Genomic DNA, 21,240 nt, shown 5'->3' with positions numbered 1-21,240 from the left:
TTCACGTATACCTCAATTTTTCGGTTCCGTGTAGCTGATGCCTTCGGCATAAAAGCTACGATCGCCGCGGTAACTTACGTATAGGAACCACGACGAAGAAAGCAGGCGTACTGTTTTCGCTGAATGGAAGGCGACATCGTATATGTGCTTGCAAATGGTCGAACGTACATGGTAAATTGTCGGTTGGTTATTTACTCATAGTCAAAAAGCTTAATGTCAAAAATCGAATTAAACTAAATTATGGGGTTTTACGTGCCGGAACCACGATCCGATTATGATACACGCTGTAGTGCGGGACTCTGGAAATGTGGACCACCTGGGCTTCTTCCAATGTGCACCTAAATCTAAGCACACGGGTGTTTTCGCATTTCGCCCCCATCGAAATGCGGCTGCCGTGGCCGATATTTTTTAAATAAGAGCTTAAAGTGTGTGACGAAAGCGAGTTGCAGCGCCGGCGAGCGGGACGTGACTGAGACAGACGAAGCGCTGACTTTCATCCAATATTTTATTGCGCACACAACAATGTACAGTGTCCCAGCTAGCTTTAGCCAGAGTTTCATCATATGCCACTGCACTTCAAAGACGACGTGACCGAATCCATGTTGCTGATTACTGTATGGAGCAAGTCGCACTATTCTTGTATTCTGCGTAATTGCATAATTAGTCAAGGTAAATTAAACAACTTCAGAAGCAACGAGGTTAGGCAAACGATTTCAGTAAAAAATTGGTAGAGCGTTTTGCAAAATGTCCGATTAGGTAGTTTCTATCTTTTAAGTAACTCTGGCTGAAGTTAACTGGGACATCCTGCATATTGCTGCGTGCGCAGTAAAAATATCGGCTGAAAGTCGTCGGTCTCAGCCGCGACACGTTGTTGTCTGGCGCTGTTTCTGCTCGCTTCCTTCCGACCAGCCCCAAGTTATAGCCCGCATAGTTGCGCCTAGCTCTGTTGAAGCATTTGCGAAATTCGATATAAAATAGCTTACAGATTGACATCGTACGCGCAGCATGCACCTTTGTTGCAAAGGGTGGTTTGGGTACATAGGTCGTGTGCCATGTGTGCGCAGTGTGCGGCGGAAATCGTATTTACTGATGCCAGGATCCACCGATATCGAAGAGCGCCAGGTCGAAGCGGTGATTAATGCTGTGCAGGCACTCCTTGCCTTCTTAATCTGCTTACTGCATGCCAGAAGGCTCATATTGGAAAGTGTGCAAATGCGAAGAAACGAGTAAACGCGCGGCATCGATTCGACAGCAAGCCGTACCCATAGTCAGTCAGTGTGAATGCCTGTGCGCATACTTAAGCGCAGGAAATATTTCTACCAATGCCGATGAAGGGGAAGCAGAACTCAGCTATAAAAAAATAGAGCACATCGCGGTTACAATAAATATGAGGTGGTGCGAGGAATTTGGGAAGGAGTAACGTTGCCAATGCTAACGTTCGCAAATGCCGTTCTGTCTTTAAATACAGAGATCTTGTCAGCGTTAGTTTATAGAAATATGACATGCCAATGAAAGTTCTGCTGCTATTGATCATTTATCGCCACGCATGGATGCACAAATGCTGTCTGATGTATCTTTGGATGGTGCACCGCCAAGATTGTAATATGTTGGTGTGATTACTTATTTATTTATCTGCGGTATCATCTGGGCCAGTGGAACTACAGAGGGAAGTGGTACATACCTACACTCTTAGCACGGTAACGTTTAATAAAGGGGCATATTCTCTCAATTTTATGCACCTGTAAATAAAAATAGCATTGTAACGTTTATCTAAGTAACCTTTAATACAGGCGCATATTCTCACAAATATGTTTACCTATGAATAAGAAATAAAGTTGGAACCTTTACTCACGTAATATTTAATAAAGGGGCATATTCTCACAATTTTTTTAGCCTTAAATGAAAAGTTATTTAGTAATCTTTAGAACTGGTGCACGTAGCCATTTTTGTATTCTAACATTTCGTATATGATGAGCAAAACGTGAACAAGGTGAATGTAGGAGCCAACGCTTCGACAATTGGACTTGTCTTCCTTGAAGAAGACAAGTCCACTTGTCGAAACGTTGGCTCCTGCATTCACCTTGTTCACGTTTTGCTGATCGTCTTGAATTTCCATCCCCCGCATTCCCCGTGTTTTCCCAACATTTCGTATAGGCATACAGTCTTGCAAATCCTCACCCGAGCGCCCTTCTGCGCATGCCCATGAATTCAGCGCACTGACTTTTCGGCTATCCGTCAAACTTCACCTCAATGCACTAGCGTACCTAATTGAGCGGTACTTTACAAAAAATTCTATTTGAAAAGATCGGTCGAATCTCAACAGCTTTCAGTTACCAACGCAATCATGATACCTGCTTCCGAAGATATAGGCATTTAAGGCACTGATCTATCGAGAAAAAGACTTGGAAAATCCCTAATAGTGAAACAAGATATGAAATTGACTTCATACTTTCTGCTGATCCCAGCATAATGCAGGATGTAGAAGTGTTAGGTAGGGTAAAATACAGTGATCATAGGTTAGTAAGGTCTGGTATTCTCCTCAATTTGAAGAGATAAAGAGTAAAATTGGTCAAGAAGAAACAGGTCAACCTAGACGCAGTAAGGGTAAAAGCAGGCCAATTCAGGCTGATATTTGCAAACAAATATGCAGCTTTAGAATGTAGAGGTGAAGATGACATAGGGGTAATAAATCAAACCGTACATAGGCTGACTTCAGAAGCAGCAATTGAATGGGAGGTAAAGCACCAAGGCAACCAGTAGACAAGCTCTCCTAATTAGCGAACGCCCTAATAAAGAAGTGAGAAACAGTGAAAGTGTCCGACTCAAGAAATCAGATAAAATTCGTGGAACTGTCAAAACTGATCAACAAGGAGAAAATAAGGGATATTAGAAATTGTAGCATCAGAAAGTCTGAGGAAGCAGTAAAATGGGCGCAGCATGAAATCAGTGAGAAGGAAACTTGGCATAGGAAATTTTACTAATGAACTTATTTCATTTCTTTCGGGGACATGTCATTGCATATTGAAGGCAGCCAGTACTGAAAGCGTACCAATTTGCTATAAATTATGCCTAGCACCAGATTGGAGAAATTGGAAGTCAGAATCTGCTATAAAGTGCGTGGCTGTTTCAGTTGTTGTTTCTGCTGTACCGGCAACAAAATTCAGTAAAGAAATGTCTCAACTTTAACAGCAATACATTTTATGGCATGTTTGCACTGTAAGTTTTTCGAACTATTCTGTGTCAGAATGATTACAGCAAACGCATATAGAGTGCTGATTGACCAGCTCTGCCGTTAGCCACGATTGGTTATTTACATGCTGATCAGTCAAATATATTCATACTAACGATTATTGCGGAAATTCTTTTGCGATTACTATAAATCTTGTTCAGCAGAAATCAACATTTCGTCTCAAATTCTATATTTTTAATATTCAAGGGCAGTCCGAATGACAGCGTATAAATCACCTTTGCCGCCGTACTGTTTTACACCACAAGTCATTTACACAAGGCAGCTTGCAGCAGTTAATATAAAAAGCACGATGCACAAAAGCTGGGACAAGCTTGGAAATTCTAGGATTAAATGTGCAAAACACAAAATAGTTGATGAAATACATAGTATGCTGCGCTTGTAGATGTGAGTGCATTGTATACATGCAAGGTTCGACCCGCAACAACGTATTTTGACCCGCCGAGGACCATGTTGATAGTTTTCTGTAAACAGTACCATGCCATCATCACATTGTAGGAGATTTCTAATAATTACATTTTGCACAAGTGGAAAGCACACCACTTGAAAGGGGGACACATTGCAGTATCACTACGAATTTCTGCATGCTTCGTTGCCTGTGTTGAAAAGAAATTGGGGGAAGTATCAGGCGTCAGCACGCACGTTCTGGAAATGATGTGAGTAGCAGCTTTGAGAAGAGAAGCTGACGCGAGAAATTTGGGTAAAATGTCGCTATTGCTTTATTTGCATACACAAATCAAGATAACTCAACACCCGCCGTGGTTGCTCAGTGGCTATGGTGTTGGGCTGCTGAGCACGAGGTCGCGGGATCGAATCCCGGCCACGGCGGCCGCATTTCGATGGGGGCGAAATGCGAAAACACCCGTGTGCTTACATTTAGGTGCACGTTAAAGAACCCCAGGTGGTCAAAATTTCCGGAGTCCTCCACTACGGTGTGCCTCATAATCAGAAAGTGGTTTTGGCACGTAAAACCCCAAATAATATTATTAAGATAACTCAAAGTTTTCGCTTCACAAGCCAAAATACATTTTGCCTTGCCGTTTTTTGTTGACGGCCATGAAGGAATAATTAAAAGACCTTTGAGCACAGCACTGTGGTAGCACAAATTTCTACATCGGCACGAGGAATGGCGCAAATACGCAGAAATGTTGAAGGTTCCTGTACAACGCCAACTCTGGATCCCGACACTGTAGTGTCGCCAAACGGCAGTGTCGTAACACTGTAATGTCGTCAAAACTGGTGAAAGCTGTCTTATGCGTACCCATAAAAGTAAGGGCAATGTATATAATATGAACTTTATACAATTTAATCAGAAACTTTACTTTTTAGCTGCCTTTTCACTAAATACTATGGTTTAGTAGCGTATTCCGTAGCAGAGAAAAACTACGTGTGGCACGGGTGCTGTGTTAGTATCAAAGTACAACTTTTGAGAATTATTTCTATAAGCGTTGATTTTATCTTGTCACCGACAAAAATTACAAAGGCACTTGAGTCTACTTATGTGCATTGAATGCGAAAACAATGTGGCTCTTCCGTATGATACTTTTCACTTGGTCATGCTTTAATTGGGCGAAGTCAATTTGAAGGTGGGCGAAGTCAGTTCTAGGATGAGCCAGATCGGTTTTGAACGTGGGTCAGCTAAGTTTTCTAACTGGGGAAAGTCAATGTTTTGTCTGTGGGCGTCCGCCCGACGCCGTGGCTGTTCGCCGTGGGATTTCGCAGTGCGAGCCGCAGCAGGTCCAGCACCGGGAACGTGACGTCATCGCTCGGTCGCGTCGATTTCGGTGCCATCGGATGTGAAGAGGAAGCTCGGGCCCAACTCCGACGCGCCCTATTCAAATTCATGTAAAACGTAAAAACGCTTTTCTTAGATAACCCCTGGACCGATTTCAATGAAATGTGTTGCATTTGAGAGAGAAAGTGAACTTCTAGTGATTGTTGGAAGCAGAATTTTGTTAAAGGAATTTTCAAAAATTCGAAAGTTTTAAAAAAATGGAACTACGAAGTTTACAAATCAATAGCTCTGCATCAAGAACAGGTATCGCGGTTCTGTAAACTACATGTGTTAGATCATTAAAAGCGGACAAATTTTTTATGTTGATTTATATATTACGTGAATTTGTTACGTACTGTACAAGGGTTCTGCAAAAGCTGTATTTCCATATTACTAAATTTTTGAGATTCATGTTAACATACTAATTTTGACCGCTTTAGATCTACTATTAGATGCAATTAACATAAATGTGATATCGTTCTTTATTGCTGAGTTACATAGGTGTAAACGTGATAGTTTTGTTTTTTGAAAAGTTTTGATTTTTACCAATTTTTAATAAAAAGTTGACGACCTAACTAAAAAATTCGAAACCAACAGTCACTCGTTTTTAAGCTGTTCTTTTAAATGCAACAAACCTCGTCAAATTTGGTGCCGTGGTTGCCGAGAAAAACGAATTCTCCTTTTTCATGTATTTATATAGGAGAACCCAAGCTAAAGCTTCCTCTTAACGCCGGACGCTCGCCTGATTTTCGACTTCATTGGGCTTAGAATACTTGCGCATTAATGATAGATGTGCTTTAGTACACGTGCCCATGCAAGCAGTACTTAGTTCAAAATATAGGTGAGCACCCTGCTCTGTATTCACGCAAAACTTCAATGCGCACCGGTGTAATTGCTCCTGTTAAAGAATGTGGGCTGCAAATACAGATTGATCAGCTAGCAATTCGTGTTGGATTATGACACGACGTAGTGGCCATTGTTCTCACGTACGCTTCATTTATACTGTTATGTCCTCTGTGTAGGTAGTAAATGTGAGCGCAACAAACGTCAAATGGTCAACACTTTTCTTCCCCAATGAAAAGTTAGTTGCGCGAAACGTAGGTAGCGCTGCGGCGCCTACAAGCCACAAGTCCGTAAGCCTCATGTGTAAGAGGCTTTGTCCTACAGTTCAAAGCAACGGGTCTGATTTTGCTAAGCATTGGGGTTTAGGGACAGTGTAGGCAAAATAGACTTCAAGCGGGTATAAATAACCAGAGGGAAGTCATCTGGTTTGCGGCTAAATCGAGGCAAAAGTGAAATTTCGTGCTTCACTAAGTACAAAAAATTGGAGGACGCTTAAGCTTCGCCTTCAAGAGTGGAACGCGACATCGTTCCCATCGACCCGCCAAGGGGTGTAAGACAACGCGCTACGGCGCAGGGATCACTTACTAGGCGCCGCGCATCGGACTTTGCGGGCACCTATCACACGGAGAGCGTCGAGCAACGCAGCCTTCGGCGCTGCAATAGAGAGTTTTAGCCCAGCGGGTTTACGGCCAGCGGAGCGGAGCGGGCGAGCGGAGACGCGACTGCGCATGCGCACCACGCTGAGGCGGCCATCGGTTTTACGGAGCAGCGTTTACGCCCGCTGGAAAGCACTCCCCAGCGGAGCGTATACGCAGCGCGCGAGCGTGTATGGGAAATGCAAGACGGCAGCCGCGAACATGAACGCCGGCAGTTCTGCATCGAAGACGGCGACTGCCGCGCTGACCCGTACATTAATACTCAGTACGAAACGTGCGCCTGAGCAAACGGAACGAACCAAAGAACTCGGTGTCTCGGAGGGGGAAACGATCTACGCCAGCCAAATGTCGTTATCGGCATGGGCAGATAGATAGATAGTAATCTAAAGAAAGGAACGGCGCTTGATTCTGCAACCCGCGTGAGAGCACGGCGAAGCGTCGTCAGGGGAGAGGTAGTCGGGGCCGGTCCGCGCACAGCCCCAATGCGCGCATGGCGTGCCACCTGTCGGGGCAGCGCCGTACATTGAGAGGAGGGGGTCTTCTGTGTTTGCCGCAAGATGGCTCTGCGTGTGCGCTAAGCGCAGAAGAAATGTAGCGGAAACGTACTTCGCTACTCGTGTAAATGCGACTTCTGTAAATTACATGCTCATAATTACCGATATACACCGCAGTATAACTATCTACGGCACGTTTTTAAGGCAACACCGCGTTCACTAGAAGCGCGTTTGTACCGCTTTCAAGCAGCGAACTCGTGGCTGAGTGGTAGCGTCTCCGTCTCACACTCAGGAGACCCTGGTTCGATTCCCATTCAGCCCATCTTGGAAGTTGCTTTTTATTTATGAAGTGCCTGCCGTGATTTATCGCTCACGGTCAACGCCGCGGACGCCGACGACACCGGCTTTTCTGCGACACGAGCGCCTTAACGCTATCGCGTTAATATATTATGCTAGTTATGGCTAGGTGGGGCGAGCCGCCGCTCGGTTTAGAGAGTTCAGCCCTATACATCCATCCTTCCATCGATCCATCCAAGCCGCCATTGCACGACGTAGGGGTTTCTGTCTAAGTTTCGCTACCATGGGTACATATACCTTAGTGAAGATGGGTCTTTTTTTACCGACAAGGAAACCCCCTGGAAATTTCATGCTCGTTGAAATAAACCATATGTGGGAGTTTTGTTTCTGGTGAGACGCGTGTCGAAACTCGACTTCTCACTCTTTCCGTGCAGGTGACTGGCGTGGTTGGCCGAGCCGAGTCCCTCTCGTCTGTTTTCTTCCTGCTCGCCTTTCTGGCCTACAACAGAGCCATCGACAGCTCCAAACGCACTGGTATGAGCACCGACCTTTAAGACTTGCTGCTTTTTCTGTTAACACTGCAAAGACCGGCGCCTTCTAAGCGAGGCAGACGGAAATGTTGTCGAGTTTGAAAGCTTTCACATTTCTACGAAACAAGTAGATGCGGTAGACGATTACAAATACGGTGAAACATGAAACGCTCACAGTCGCAACTCGCCGTTAGAAAAGGATAAAAAATTAAAATAGCAATGCTTACGTCAGCCATCTGAAAGGGTCTAACTTCATAGTGTCGTGCTTTCTGAATGCATATCAAATGCAATAAAAAAGTGGTTTAGAGCTCTTTCAGGCTGGTCCTTGACATAAGCGTGTAAGTGTGATGTTGGCTTTGTCTAACGAATCGTGTGTCATTGTAACTCACGTGATAATTGCAGTCGGCGGCTTAAGCCATGTGTTTCACCGGCGGACACCGCACTGAGAGAAGGAATGAGGAGAGGATCAGATACAATCAAAAAGGTGGAGCGCCAGGATTGGTTGGAGTGATCGTTGAGGTCACCGCAATGTAAGAGTTCCTGTGTATGTTCCCAGAGAAAGCACACTTGCGCGTTTGTTTTCCATACGTGGTTCGCTCGCCCATTTGCCGATCGCGATCACGTGGCTCAAGAAGCAACCATGTAGTGTGAAGAGGCCGTCACTAAACCACAGATACAAAATCGGCGACGGCAGCAGCGCATCCAACGGATAAAATACATGACATCAATTAGGTCATTGAAAAATATGCTACCCTCTCTATATGGCGTTAACAGATTACCAAGACACGTTCGAATCAACAGATATACGAGCAATCTTGAACGCATTGGGGTGTCTAAGAGTGTAGAAGAAACATACGTGAATATTGTTACGGGAAGGAATAAGACTGTATGTATATATAGACGGTTTTTAATGGCGGAGCCAGTGTGGAGGAGACCCTCTGCACAATCTACCTAGCCGTTTTCTGGACCACATCCGATGTCTTCTTCCCGGTGACTCAGTCCTATGCGTTCCCCGTTTTAAGGTTAGCGGTGTCATTGCCTTCAACTTAAGGTAACTACTCGAAAGAGGCACTGTCGCTGGAAATTGGGCCGTGATTCTACAACGTCGCGCAAATCTGCTGGACTTTTCAAACCCATTGGAGAACTGTCCGCTTAAAATGCAACGCACTTTCAACCATAAGCTTGCTGCCACTGCTGCTGACCCTCCGTAGTGACGTTGCGCTGCTGAGCTCCGGCTTCAATCGCGGCCGCATTCCGGTGGGGGGGGGGGGGGGGGGAGGCGGAGCACGCTCGTGCCCCCGCGCAGTGGATGCACGTCACAGAACCCAGGGTGGCCGAAACGAATCCCGCTGCCTCACCAGCAGACTTCGCCGCGCAACTTAGGCATGTGAAACCCCAAAATTTATTCTAATTTTCAGCCGCTTTTAGACCGCTGCCCTATGTCTTTGGTTCCAGCTCTGGTTGCATATACGTAAGAAACTAAAGACGAAACACCGAAACCGTGATTGACCGGAAGCAACTAACCGAAGGAAAAGTGTAATTGCAGTGTCGTGCCTGCACGAGAAATTTGCAAAACTTTAAATGGGATTTGCGTCAATTTTGTGCTATGCGACGTCAGTACACGAAATTTAAGAACTGCCGAGATGGCTTCTGTAACTATACTTAGGAGTGTCAACTATATACGTTCCAGAACTTATGCAGGGAAATTTCTTGTTAGACCTTTTATTCGTCTCGAAAGGGATAAGCAATGACCTGAGGCTTGTTACAACTAAAACAAATTTGGGTAACGGACGTCGTCCAAAAGCCCTGTCTTTGCGCGCTTACCTCTCTGTGTTTCAATGCTTTATTTTTTCTTTCTCCACATGGTGAGGGCCGTTTCCTTCGAGCTAGCATAAGAGTCCGCTGGGTGCGAACGTGTAACGGACCCTTGCTGCACGTCCTTTTCTGTTCCGCGCACAGAGTGGCGCCCTCTTGCGGCGTGCGTGGCTCTCGTGGTGGTGGCGACGCTCTGCAAGGAGCAAGGCATCACCGTGGTTGCCGTCTGCTTCACCTACGAGATATTCGTCGTTCAGGAGGTCAGTGCCCTCAATTAGTAGAGCAATGTATCGAATGCTGCTGCGTGAGCTTGCCTCTCCAGTACTTTGAGCGCCGCAACGGCTCAGTGAATATCTATGCAAAACCTGCTGAAACACGCGAGGCACAAGCGTGAACCACGCAAAACACCTCACGTGCAGCCACTGGCTCCGCAGCTCCATCGTTCGGGCTATCCTGGAGTCGTGCACTCTTAGGCAAAGTTACACCCTTTGGAGTGCCCCTTCTGCCACACAACGATTGTCGTCATCTGCCTTGATGCGTTTCCTTTCTTTAACGCGGCGAGCCCATACTTTCCTGTCACGAACGGCATGCGCGTTATCAGCCTGATAGCATTCCCGACAGGAATGTAGCGGGCACGGCGTTTTCAAGAAAGGAAATGCATCAAGGCAGATAACGATTATTGCTGTGTGGCAGAAGGGGCACTCCAAAGGGTGTAACTTTGCCTAAGAGTGTGAAGGTCACAAAACCTCGCTCAAGGGCCACACACACGCTTATTGGCGTGTGTTTATTGTTACCGCGGAGATAGTTTTGTATGACAACAGGACACGATCGCTGTCTTGTGGCTCTCCCAGCAGGGTTCTGGCACACTACAGCTAGCTGGTTTTGACTATGTTTATGCGCAAGGACAGGTTGTCCCTAGTTGAGCGAAGGTATATTTTGCAAAAAAAAAATGCCGCGAACAAAACGGATACTTCTGAGGATGGTATCTCATGCGTGTTTTGGTGACACAATTGGTCACTGACTCGTGTATTCGCGTGTTTTTATGCGTATATACCGTCTCTTAAATCTGCAGAACACAGGTTGGCATTAATGAAATTGCGGCAATGCTGGTATCTCCTTTGTGCACTCACAACAGCGTTCGTGTTTTATGCGCGTGCAGCCCTGCTGCTCGTGCACTTAGCTGTCTGCGTGTCTAGAGCAAGTGACGGCTATTAATTTATTTCAATAATACACCGCTGAGTTCAATCTCTGTGCTTTATACGCGCATAGGAAACTCATCGCCCGTGTCACCGCCATGTCTCTACATATATTGTTTTAAATAAATAAAGTTGTGCACGCGTTTGGCTTGGGTTTATCACATGGAATATTTGGACTGCCACACATCGCACTTTGCAAGATCACCATCATGGAAAGTGCAATGAGTGGTTCATTGTGTTAATCCAGCGAGTCCATCAAAGTCTTTCTTAATTATGTTACGCATTTGTGTTTTGTAATGCGTTGATCATAATGTTTATGACTCGGTTATGCACTGTAGTTACAAGTGACACACCGGGGCTGCACATTTCATTTAATTAAATGCATGGACACATTTTTGAACCAATTGGGAAGTCGGAGAGAAACTGCTTCACGCGCGCTCTGCTGCTAGAGAGAAAAGACGTCATTATCGGTATAGCCATTGGCCCACCACACCTTTGCTGCAAGATAATAATGGCATCATGATCTTGTCTTAACCCCGTCCCCCTCTGTGAACCTTCCCTGCAATAATACGTAGATAAATGTACGTTTGAAATGCCTAAGCATTTCTATGTCTACCCAACAAGAAATTTCTCCGTCCATCATGCAAGACGAATGCAATGGTTCACACCCCCCTAAACAATGGCTCATCCCCCTACACTAGGGTTTTTGGGATCGGACCATGAGTGTTTTGCCTAGGCATATACAGTTTCACTGTAAAAAAGAATAAACACCTTTCTGCTAGAGACCAAGGCGCACTAACAAATGAAAGTTTATTGAATATGCCGAGTAAGTGCTGGTTGACAAGCAATAAATCGAAGTTACACAAAAAGCAGAAGCAAAAACTGATGTGTGTCTGGAAATGGAAAAATGTGCTTGCATAAGCAAGCTGTCAGTCTGTCTATTGGAATAACAACAGTGTTTCTTGAAAGGTGCTGGCATGCAGGGTTGGCAATTGTAATGATTTTTTTCCTGCACTTTAAATTTTTCCCTATTTTGTTTCTGCAGCATTTTTATTGATGTTTGGCTGCATCAAGCACCAATTTTCATCTATCCTTCAAAGATGTCTTTCTTTTTCTGGGGAAAACTCAGGGAAGGCAGGAGATGGAAATTCAAGACGATGAACAACACGAGAACAAGGTGAAAGTAGGAGCCAACGTTTCCACACGTGGACCTTGAAGAAGACAAGTCCATTTGTCAAAACGTTGGCTCCTGCTTTCACCTTGTAGTCGTTTTGCGCATCGCCTTTTTTTTGCTGGTAATTTGTATAAATCGCCACATTGTTACAAAGGAACCTCAGTTGAAAGTTAGTCTTTATCCATCTCTAGTGTCATCCTGTTGATAGTGCTTCATGCTATGCACTCTTGCAACATTTGTGTGTGTGTGTGTGTGTGTGTGTGTGTGTGTGTGTGTGTGTGTGTGTGTGTGTGTGTGTGTGTGTGTGTGTGTGTGTGTGTGTGTGTGTGCGGAGTTGGATGTGAAATCGGGCACTTGGGCAGAGGTACCATTCTGCTCCCGTGCAGCCTTATGCATTCATTAACCATTAACTATAGTGCAACACGAACACGATGGACAAGAAAGAAGTGAACACACAAAGCGCTTCATTCTTGTCTGTTCGCTGTTGCACTTTAGTTAATAATGAATACACACAAACTCATGGAGTTTTCAGTTATTATGTCGGGCTCATAGCCCGCTTGTGTCCTGGAATATGTGCATGGCTATGTATACTGTCATTTAATTTCTGGCCATGTGCTTACAAGTTGCGTGTCAATCTTCTGATTTTCCTGACAGCCTTGTGTGATGTGCAGACCCAGACAGTTTCTCGTGAATCCATGCAGGGTGTTGTGCAGGGTGTAACCTTCACTACAAGTGCTCCTTTGATTGCTTTCAGCTCAGCTTTTCTATGTGTAGGGTGACCTGGAATGGTACTCACTTATATGGGGTTTAGTTTTATGTAGTGTCATACTACTGTTACACTGCTATTGCCACATCAGTGTACTATGTGTGCCTGATATTTGCTTGCATATTCATGATTAGCAACATCCGCTCTGTGTTCGGCAGTAGCATAGTCTCCTGGCCTAATTGTTTGCCCCCATATTTCACGGTATGGGCCTGTTTTCTTTTTTTTTTCAAGTTCAGGTGCTCCTGAGGATGTTTCTGAAGGGAGGTGTAGTCATCCTTGCATCTCATATGCTAGCTGGCATAGTATCTTGGGACCAGGTTCTAAACTCTTGAGGCAAAGAATGTGTGCTGCCGGCTGCAACTCTACTCTGTCTAGGTGCTTGTTCGTTTGCTCTTTCTCATAGAGGACTTCAAGCATGGTAGAGTCGGAATTACCTGTTGATACCCGATGCCTGTATTCGATGAGTTGTCTTTTTGTGTGCTGCTGGTAATTCATGCCGTACCATACCTTGGACACAAGCACAGCATCTGCGATTTTCAATAGTATCCACTCGTCCATCCCCCATGATTTCAAGATTATTCTTTTCCCCAGATGTAGAATTTGCATCCAGGCATGGCATAATTGTTTCACCCACATGCTGGCTCTGCTGTCATGGTCTTACACTAGCTGAGGATTTGTGGATGTTGACTTGCGGGTATGTTTCTCCAGCTTTTCGGAGCACAATGTGCAATCTGGAGTAGTTCTTGATTCCAGTCTTTTTTCCGACGTCGATGTAAGCCGACTTATCAGAAAGCGAGAGGCCAGACTGGCCAAGAAAGTCTGCAGTGTTGTCGAGGGCTTGTTGCATCTTTCTTAATTTCTGTATAAGATAGCTTTCCCATAGACTCCCACCATAGGCTGTAGTGCTTCTTGTAGTATGCCTGTGTTGGTGTGGGTGGGCGAAATGTACTTTCAACTCTCACCTGGAATTTTCTGTTTTTCCGAAAGTTACTGTTTAAGTGCTCTACCAGAAATGTTTTTGCTCATCGTTCCTCTTATTACAGTAGCATGAGGTACTGCTGTTAAAAGCTTCTTCACTCTCTTAATTCTTTCATAAGCGGTGTTACGCAATGTCCTGCAATAATGTTTCTGCTGCTGATGGCCTACTCATATCTTCCAAAAGAGAGAACTCTTGAAAAAGGTTTTCTTTGTGCTATGTGTGCGGCGTAGTATGAGCATTCATGCCTTGATATTTACACATCTGTAGAACCAGCTTCCTGACAGAGTACTTGCTATACCTGATTATGCTTATTTGTGCAGTGCTCTTGAACAATATATATTGATGCAATTAATATTTACACACTCGAATTATCACGAAAGATGGTTGATTTACAATTCTGCCCTTTGCTTTCTATTAGTGTTAGATTTTGCATAAGCTTGCCCCACTATGCAATAGTATATTGAAGTTTAGGGGTTCAATAAAAGGTAGTGAACTAAATCTAAGGGCAAGGGCTTTTCTTTTTTACCTATGACTCCCATCGAAATGCGACTTCCATGGCTGGCAAATCAACCCCTCGCCTTGTGTTAGCAGCAGAATGCTGTAGCCACAGTGGCAGGTGAATAAATTGAAGAACAATATTTTTGTCTATAGATTTTTTCTTGCCTGTATGTAAGTAAAATTTGGAATAAGTTTGTCATTGCAAAAAAGCCCAGTTCGTGGTCCTTTATTGAATAAACCACATATTGTGTATAGTTGAAATGCAAAAATTTGTTCTAAAATCCTCGGGTGATATGTTCTTGCAAGTAGCATGGTATTTCATTACTTATAAAGAGTAATCTCAGCATGTATCGTTATATAGGTTTACACACTAACATATGTGATCTCGAACTTATTAGAAACATGTAAAGCATGAATGTTCCTGCACACTTGATCAGTTGTGAACGTGCAAGAACTGCTTGTACTGGCCGAATTGGCTGACTTAACTGCACAGTATTGATTTACTTTTCTTCAGCGTGTCGTTTGATACTGTTTTATCCCTACAAGAATAGGCCGTTTGCCTGATTTTCGCATTGTTGCACGCGTTCTACATGATTGTGCAGGAGGGTACGTTGTCACTGTGCCACTATAGCATGCAAGTAATTTACTTAATCTACTAGCTGTAGAGTTAATTACCTTTCAAAGCAAGTGTTAATACAGATGCAGTAAGGATACAAAGTCCGCATCATAGTCAGCGTTTATTGGTTTCTGTGCAAGAAAAAAAAAAATTCTCCTGAGAAGAGGTGCAACGTAACGTGCATGTAATATTTTATTCAAGCCACAGATTTAATGCTATCGTAGCAAATTCATTACGATAGCCTACACTTTTGCTCTGTCAAGTTTAATAAGAGGTAAGATAAGCTTTCAAGTTGCATCAGGAAATTCACGCTTGAAAACCGACAACAAAATGCAACTGAACGGTACGGCTTTCAGCACAACATTGAAACTTCGGGTGCTTTGCTGTTTTGTCATTTGCGCTTACCGAGGTTGAAATAGTTCAAGCTACTCCGTAAACCCGATTTTCGCGTGCTACTGAACAAAATACAATTGTGACGACCTCGTCGTTTGGTGGGGATCGAACACCTCCTAGCACTGACAACTCGCAAAGGCGGACGAAGCAAACGTGTAAATGCACTTCATTTGGTGCGTAGCGTGTGAACAAACGCATAAAAACTGAAGAATGGAATCTGCAGTACAAGTTTATTATTCTCCCGTCCCGTACGTACCGAATTCGGAAATTCACGTCTCCGCTCATTGCACTTGTTGTGCGAACGAGACCTTCATTTGAGGGATCGACAGTCGTTTGTGCACAGGCGCGCGCAAGAGAGGGCGCGAGAGAGAGAATCCGGGGGCTTTTGCTTCTTGAATGTATGACTCTGCCTAGGTACTGCGGAGGAACCTTGGCGCTTTGTAGGCTTTTGTCCCTAGGGGTGCCGGCATTGCGGAGTGGGTCGAGTTTACGCTCGGACGCTGGCTGCAGGCTCGGTGCCGTAGCTGAAGCAGCGGGCTAAGTCAGTCGTGGCTTTCTCGCACCTTACGGAGATGTACCTTGTAAACAACGTCACAGATGTTTCTGTGGGAGCAGTAGCAACTGTAGTAGAGCCTGGGCCGCATATATTGAAAATCTAGAGGGCTTAGCAGAGCGCCTAAGCAGCAGCGGTTGAACGCAAGTAGCTGAAAGGCCGCCGGTGACGATGACTGACCCAGCACCAGCGCCGCAGGCGCGAGAGTCTGTCCGACGTACCTTCAAAGGCAAAGTTCTGGCTGATGTTGCAGAATTCGCTGGGTGCGGCTGTGCTGAACTTAGCGTCGCAAGTTGGCGGCTGGACGTATTTATATTTATTCCATCGTGTTTTTTTTTTTTACTATTTCTAATGACGTGTCATTATTTCTCATTATTCGCGGTGCCTCCGGGACACCAAACGACGCATCCAGGACGCCGTCGATGTCTGCGCTTGCCAGGCGTGTATAAGATCGGCTGTCCGCTGTCGCACACAGGCATCTTTTTATGCGAACACCCCCTGGCACGCTTCGGCCTCAACACACGACGAGACGTTCATTGCAGGGATCGCCAGCCGTTTGTACGCAGGTGCGAGTAACAGCAGGCGCGAGATAAAAATGTGGGGGCCTTTGCTCCTTGAATATGTGACTCTTCCTAGGCGCTACGGAGGAGGTTTCTTAGCGCGTATTGTGTGCGTTTCTCCACTAGACATGCCGGCATTGCGGAGTGCGGTCGAGTTTGTTTACGCTCCGCCACTGGTTACCTGCGCGCTGACGCACTGGTCGCATCATTCGGTGATCGCTGTGTCTGAAGGGCTAAGGTTCTGACTGGAGTTGTATAGGTCGCGTTTTTCTTCCCGACGTTAGATTGGATTTTTTATAAGCACTGCTCCAGGAGGCCACGTGTAACCGGTAAACGGAGGCCACAGGACAGATCACCTGAGGTTTTAATAAAGGCAGGCGGCGCAGGATATCCAGGGCACCCAAGGGGTAGCGGGTGCATCAAAGCTGGGAGCGGCGTGGCCCGTGGTTTGGGGCCTCGGCGAGTCCTAACCCATGGACCAGTCCGGGTTCTCGCTTTGGTGTCCCCGCTTCGATGTCCTGGAAGCGCCCGCCAATAATGCAAAATAATTACGCGTCGTTACAATTAGTAAGAAAGACGATTGTATAAATATAATTACGTCCAGCCGCCTACTTACGGCGCAAAGTTCAGCACTACCGTGACTTCTGCAACGCCAGTCAGAACTCTGCCGCTGAAGTTACGTCGGACAGACTTTCTCGCGCCTGCGGCGCTGGTGCTGAGCCATCGACACCGGCGGCCTTTCAGCCACTTCCGTTCAACCGGGCTTGCTAGGCGCTCTGCCTTCTAGATCGCCGTATGGGGGCGAAAAAGCTGTGATCCGCCACGGCAGACTTAGCATGAGCGCCGCAGGAACGAGACAGTCTGTCTGACATCATCAGCAGCAGCAGCCTGGCTACGCCAACTGTAGGGCAAAGGCCTCTCCATTACTTCTCCAACTACCCCGCTCATGCACTAACTGGGGCCATGTTGTCCCTGCAAACTACTTAATTTCATCCGCCCACGTAACTTTCTGCCGCCCCTTGCTACGCTTCCCTTCTTTGGAGTCCAGTCCGTAACCCTTAATGGTCATCGGTTATCTTTCCTCCTCATTACAGGCCCTGCCCATGCCCATTTCTTTTTCTTGAATTCAACTAAGTGTCATTAACTCGCGTTTGTTCCCTCACCCAATCTGCCCTTTTCTTATCGCTTAACGTTATACCCAACATTCTTTCCATAGCTCGTTGCGTCGCCCTCAATTTAGGTAGAACCCTTTTCGTAAGCCTCCAGGTTTTTGCCCCGTGGGCGAGTACTGGTAAGACTGAGCTGTTATACACTTTTGTTTTGAGAGATAATGTCAACCTGCTGTTCATGATCTGAGAATGCCTGACAAACGCACCCCAGCCCAGTCTTCGGATTATTCTGATTCTGTCCGATACAGTGGTCGCCAAATCGGGCGTCAGTGCACGTTGCTTCATCTATTTTACCGCGCCGGCAGCCAGTGTCCGAGCGTACACAAACTGGGCCCCACTCCGCAATGCCGGCACGCCTAGGGACACACGCCTACAACACGCGCTAAGAAACCTCCTCCGTAGGGCCTAGGCAGAGTTCCCAGTATTTTTCTGTCTCGTGCCCGCTTTACTCGCACCTGCGCCCAAACGGCTGGCGATCGCTGAAACGAACGTCTCGTTAGCAGGGTTGCCAGGTGTCCCCAGCAAAATATAGCCAAATTATCTCAAATTTAGACCAAAAATAGCCACATCCAATTTTTTCGTGAGCGAAAAGTAGCCAAAAACAAAGCCAAAAAGTTTTATAATGTTCAGCAGTCGCCTTATAGATGGTGTAAATGGTTCCGAAAACTGTCCGCGTATTTCCGGCTCCGAAATTACCTCCGCCGCATGCAAGCAGCACAACACTGGCCTCAACATCTGCGTAAAAAATTCTAGTGAGAGCTGCCACTCAGACGTGGATTTGGACACCACTTAATATTACAATGAACCGAAGGATTTCTTTTCCGACTTACTCATGACGTTATCGGTATTTACTGAACCACGTTATTAGCTAACTTTAATTCACGCACCCGAACATTCTTCTATAAGAGTCAGGCAAAATATTCCCAGCTCCAACCTCGAGGATCAGCTTCGACCATTCACGATCGGGTGCCCGCGAGGCGGTTCGAGCTCAAGGCATTAAAATAGGGATGCCTTTCCTAAGCTTGATTTCCACAATAAATATGCCACCTTTCTGCTGCTATCTCTTTCTTTCTTTAATTTACTCAAATACAGCTCGAAGCTGAGTTAGCAAATGCTGCCGCTTGGAGACACACTGGACTCTGAAGAAAACTTGAAACTTTCTCGCATTTTCCTTGTGCGAAGAAGCGGAAGTTATGACTGCAATTTGCCTTTGAGTGGGAACAAACAGAATTACCTGCTGGCCCAAAAGAAAAGAGGTTAATTAAAGTTTATGGTTTTAATTGCCACCTGCATTACGGAGCTGGCAATAATTCAGGTGGTGTTACTATCGAAAAGCGTATAACGGTGCAATATTTAAGCACTCATTCGCTGGTAAGATTCGTTCAATTTGAAAACGTGTACGTAAGTTTCTGCGAATACAGGCCCGAATGCGCATGTTGTCAAAGTTCCGAGGGGGCCTAGATACCTTACTTTCAGTGGCACTTGGAAAAAAATTAATGTAATTTCACTAGGGGACACAGAAAATCGATATATATGGGTCGCGCACAGCTTTCGTGAAGTCAAGTAGAATGTAAACTCATTCTCTAATAAATTCAAGCATTCCAGAAGATGAAGCGTCAACAGTGACAGCACACTAAGAAGGAACAAAGACACGACAAGGCGCCATTGCCCTGTCTTTGTTCCCTTTTTAATGTGCGGTCGCTGTTGGCGATTCATCATCTGAAAGCTATGCATGCGCCAACTAGCCTCACAACGTGTTTTACTGCAAATTCAAGCACATAGAAGAATAGGAAGTCAGTAGAAGACTATACAGGGTGTTTCAGCTAACTGTAGCCATAGTTTAAAAATATGCCGATGCACTCTTCGACGACGCGACCAAATGCATGTTGCTTAGTTTTGTATGTAGTGTGTCACACTATTGTTTGTATTTTGCCTAATTAGATGATTAGTCAAGATTAATAAAGCAACTTCTGAAGCAGCGAAGCTAGGAAAAAAGTTCCAATTAGAAAGCTGCAGAGCGGTTTGCAAAACGTCCGAATAAACAGTTTCTGTTTTTCTATCTATTAAGTATTAATGTTCTTCAGCTTACTGCGGATTCCCGCGTGGAGGAGGAGGAATGAACGTTTATTGAGAAACAGCGAGGAAGTGTTCTTTCTTCGCCCTAGGTGGGCGGCTCTCTTAGTCCAGAAAGCCATTGGCTAATGCCGCAGCCCTGGCCCAGTCCACCAGACTTCGCTGATATTCTTGGCTCTCTGCCTTTAACATTGCCTCCCACGTTTCTTCGATCGCTTGTAGTGGTTCTGAGGCATCATCTTAATTGTTGTTCTCGTGGTGTGGGCACACCAACACCATATGTTGGAGGGTATCTGGTACCTCCCTATATCGGCATAGGTATCGGAATTTCGTGGGGTGCATCCGGTGCATGATAATTCCATGGACATACGTATTCGTTTGTAGTCTGCGGAGGGCGGTGGCTTCTTCCTTGCTGAATTTTGGATGTGGTAGAGGATATTCTCTTCTTTCCAGTCGGTAATGTTGCAATATTGTGGCGTGGTTGATGGGAACGTCCTCCACACTCGTCGCTTTTCGGAGACCGTGCGGCAGGAAATCCCGGCTGGTATGCACTCGGGCGGCAGCATGTGCTGCTTCGTTTCCTGCCAGGTGTTCGTGGCCTGGGGTCTATGCGACATAGGTTTCGGGCAGTTCTTGGCGCCTTGTTATTTCCTTTAGAATCGTCAATGCTGCGGCAGAAATTCAGCCTTGTCGTAGGTTTCTATATGCCGTTTGCGAGTCGCTCAAGATAATTGCTGTGTCTTTGCATGTGGCGATGCCGAGGACGATGGCCACTTCCTCCGCCGTTTCTGGATTTGTGGCCGGTATGGTGACAGCGACTAGCTCATTTCCTTGGTTGTTGGTCACGGTGATTGCGTATGCTCTTCTACCTGGGTATTTTGCCGCATCTGTATATCTCGTGTAGCGGTTCTTTGAGTATTTCTTGCCGAACGCTCTAACTCTTGCTTGTCTTCTGTCTTTGTGGTATGTTGCATGCATGTTGCGTGGTATTGGAGCGACTGAGATAGAGTCACAAATAAGTGGCGGCAATCGGGCTTTCGCGTCTGAGTCTGCTATGAAGTTTTCGCTGTATGCGAGTTTGCGAAGTACTCCTCTGCCTTTTTGAGTCAGCTTAAGGCGTTCCAGCTGGCTGTCTCTGTGCGCTTCTCTCATTTCTTCCCAGGTGTTACGGAGGCCAAGTTTGAGGAGTGTCGTGGTTGAGGTCGTACTGGGAAGTGCTACTGCGCTCTTGATTGCTTTTCCGATGATGATGTTGAGTTCTTCAATTTCAGCTTTATTGATGAGTACATACGGGGTGCCATACGTGATCCGGCTTAGAAGGAGTGCTTGGATTAATTGGATGGTTTCTTGCTCTTTAAGTCCTGTTCTTTGGGTGGTTATCTATTGCCGAATGCAACTCGCTACCTGCAAACATTGCGTCGCTTACGGAATCATCATCATATCATGCAGCACTGCTAACCTTTTTAGAGTGTCTCAACCTGTCCGAACCCACATTTCCTTGAATATTTACTTAAACAGTGTTTTCAAGTGCTTGGCATTGTATAAAATTCATTCCGTTTCATCTGATATGTATCCGTGTAGGCTGTTTTCCTAAATAATTATTCTAT

At 45.6% G+C, this 21,240-nt stretch overlaps 1 protein-coding gene and 1 long non-coding RNA gene across 5 annotated transcripts in view; one reads left to right on the top strand and one right to left on the bottom strand.

Annotated features, from left to right (window-relative positions):
• Tmtc3 (Transmembrane O-mannosyltransferase targeting cadherins 3) overlaps positions 1-21,240 on the top strand; it is a 921,929-nt gene that overhangs the window by 628,269 nt on the left and 272,420 nt on the right. For all 4 annotated transcript variants that reach the window (XM_065440562.2, XM_065440560.2, XM_065440561.2 and 1 more), the window contains 2 exons: positions 7,746-7,845; positions 9,801-9,916. In XM_065440562.2, coding sequence (XP_065296634.1) covers positions 7,746-7,845; positions 9,801-9,916 — 216 coding nt within the window. The remainder of the gene's footprint in view (positions 1-7,745; positions 7,846-9,800; positions 9,917-21,240) is intronic.
• The window catches only part of LOC135908701 (uncharacterized), a 54,039-nt gene continuing 42,549 nt past the window's right edge, over positions 9,751-21,240 (bottom strand). Inside the window, exon 4 of the long non-coding RNA XR_010566391.1 lies at positions 9,751-9,849. This is a non-coding gene — a long non-coding RNA (uncharacterized lncRNA). The remainder of the gene's footprint in view (positions 9,850-21,240) is intronic.

Source organism: Dermacentor albipictus, chromosome 3, assembly GCF_038994185.2.
Source record: "Dermacentor albipictus isolate Rhodes 1998 colony chromosome 3, USDA_Dalb.pri_finalv2, whole genome shotgun sequence".
In the NCBI taxonomy this organism is placed as follows: Eukaryota; Metazoa; Arthropoda; class Arachnida; order Ixodida; family Ixodidae; genus Dermacentor; species Dermacentor albipictus.
Note: the sequence above shows the minus strand (reverse complement) of the source record. Positions and strands in the feature narration are given on the sequence as shown.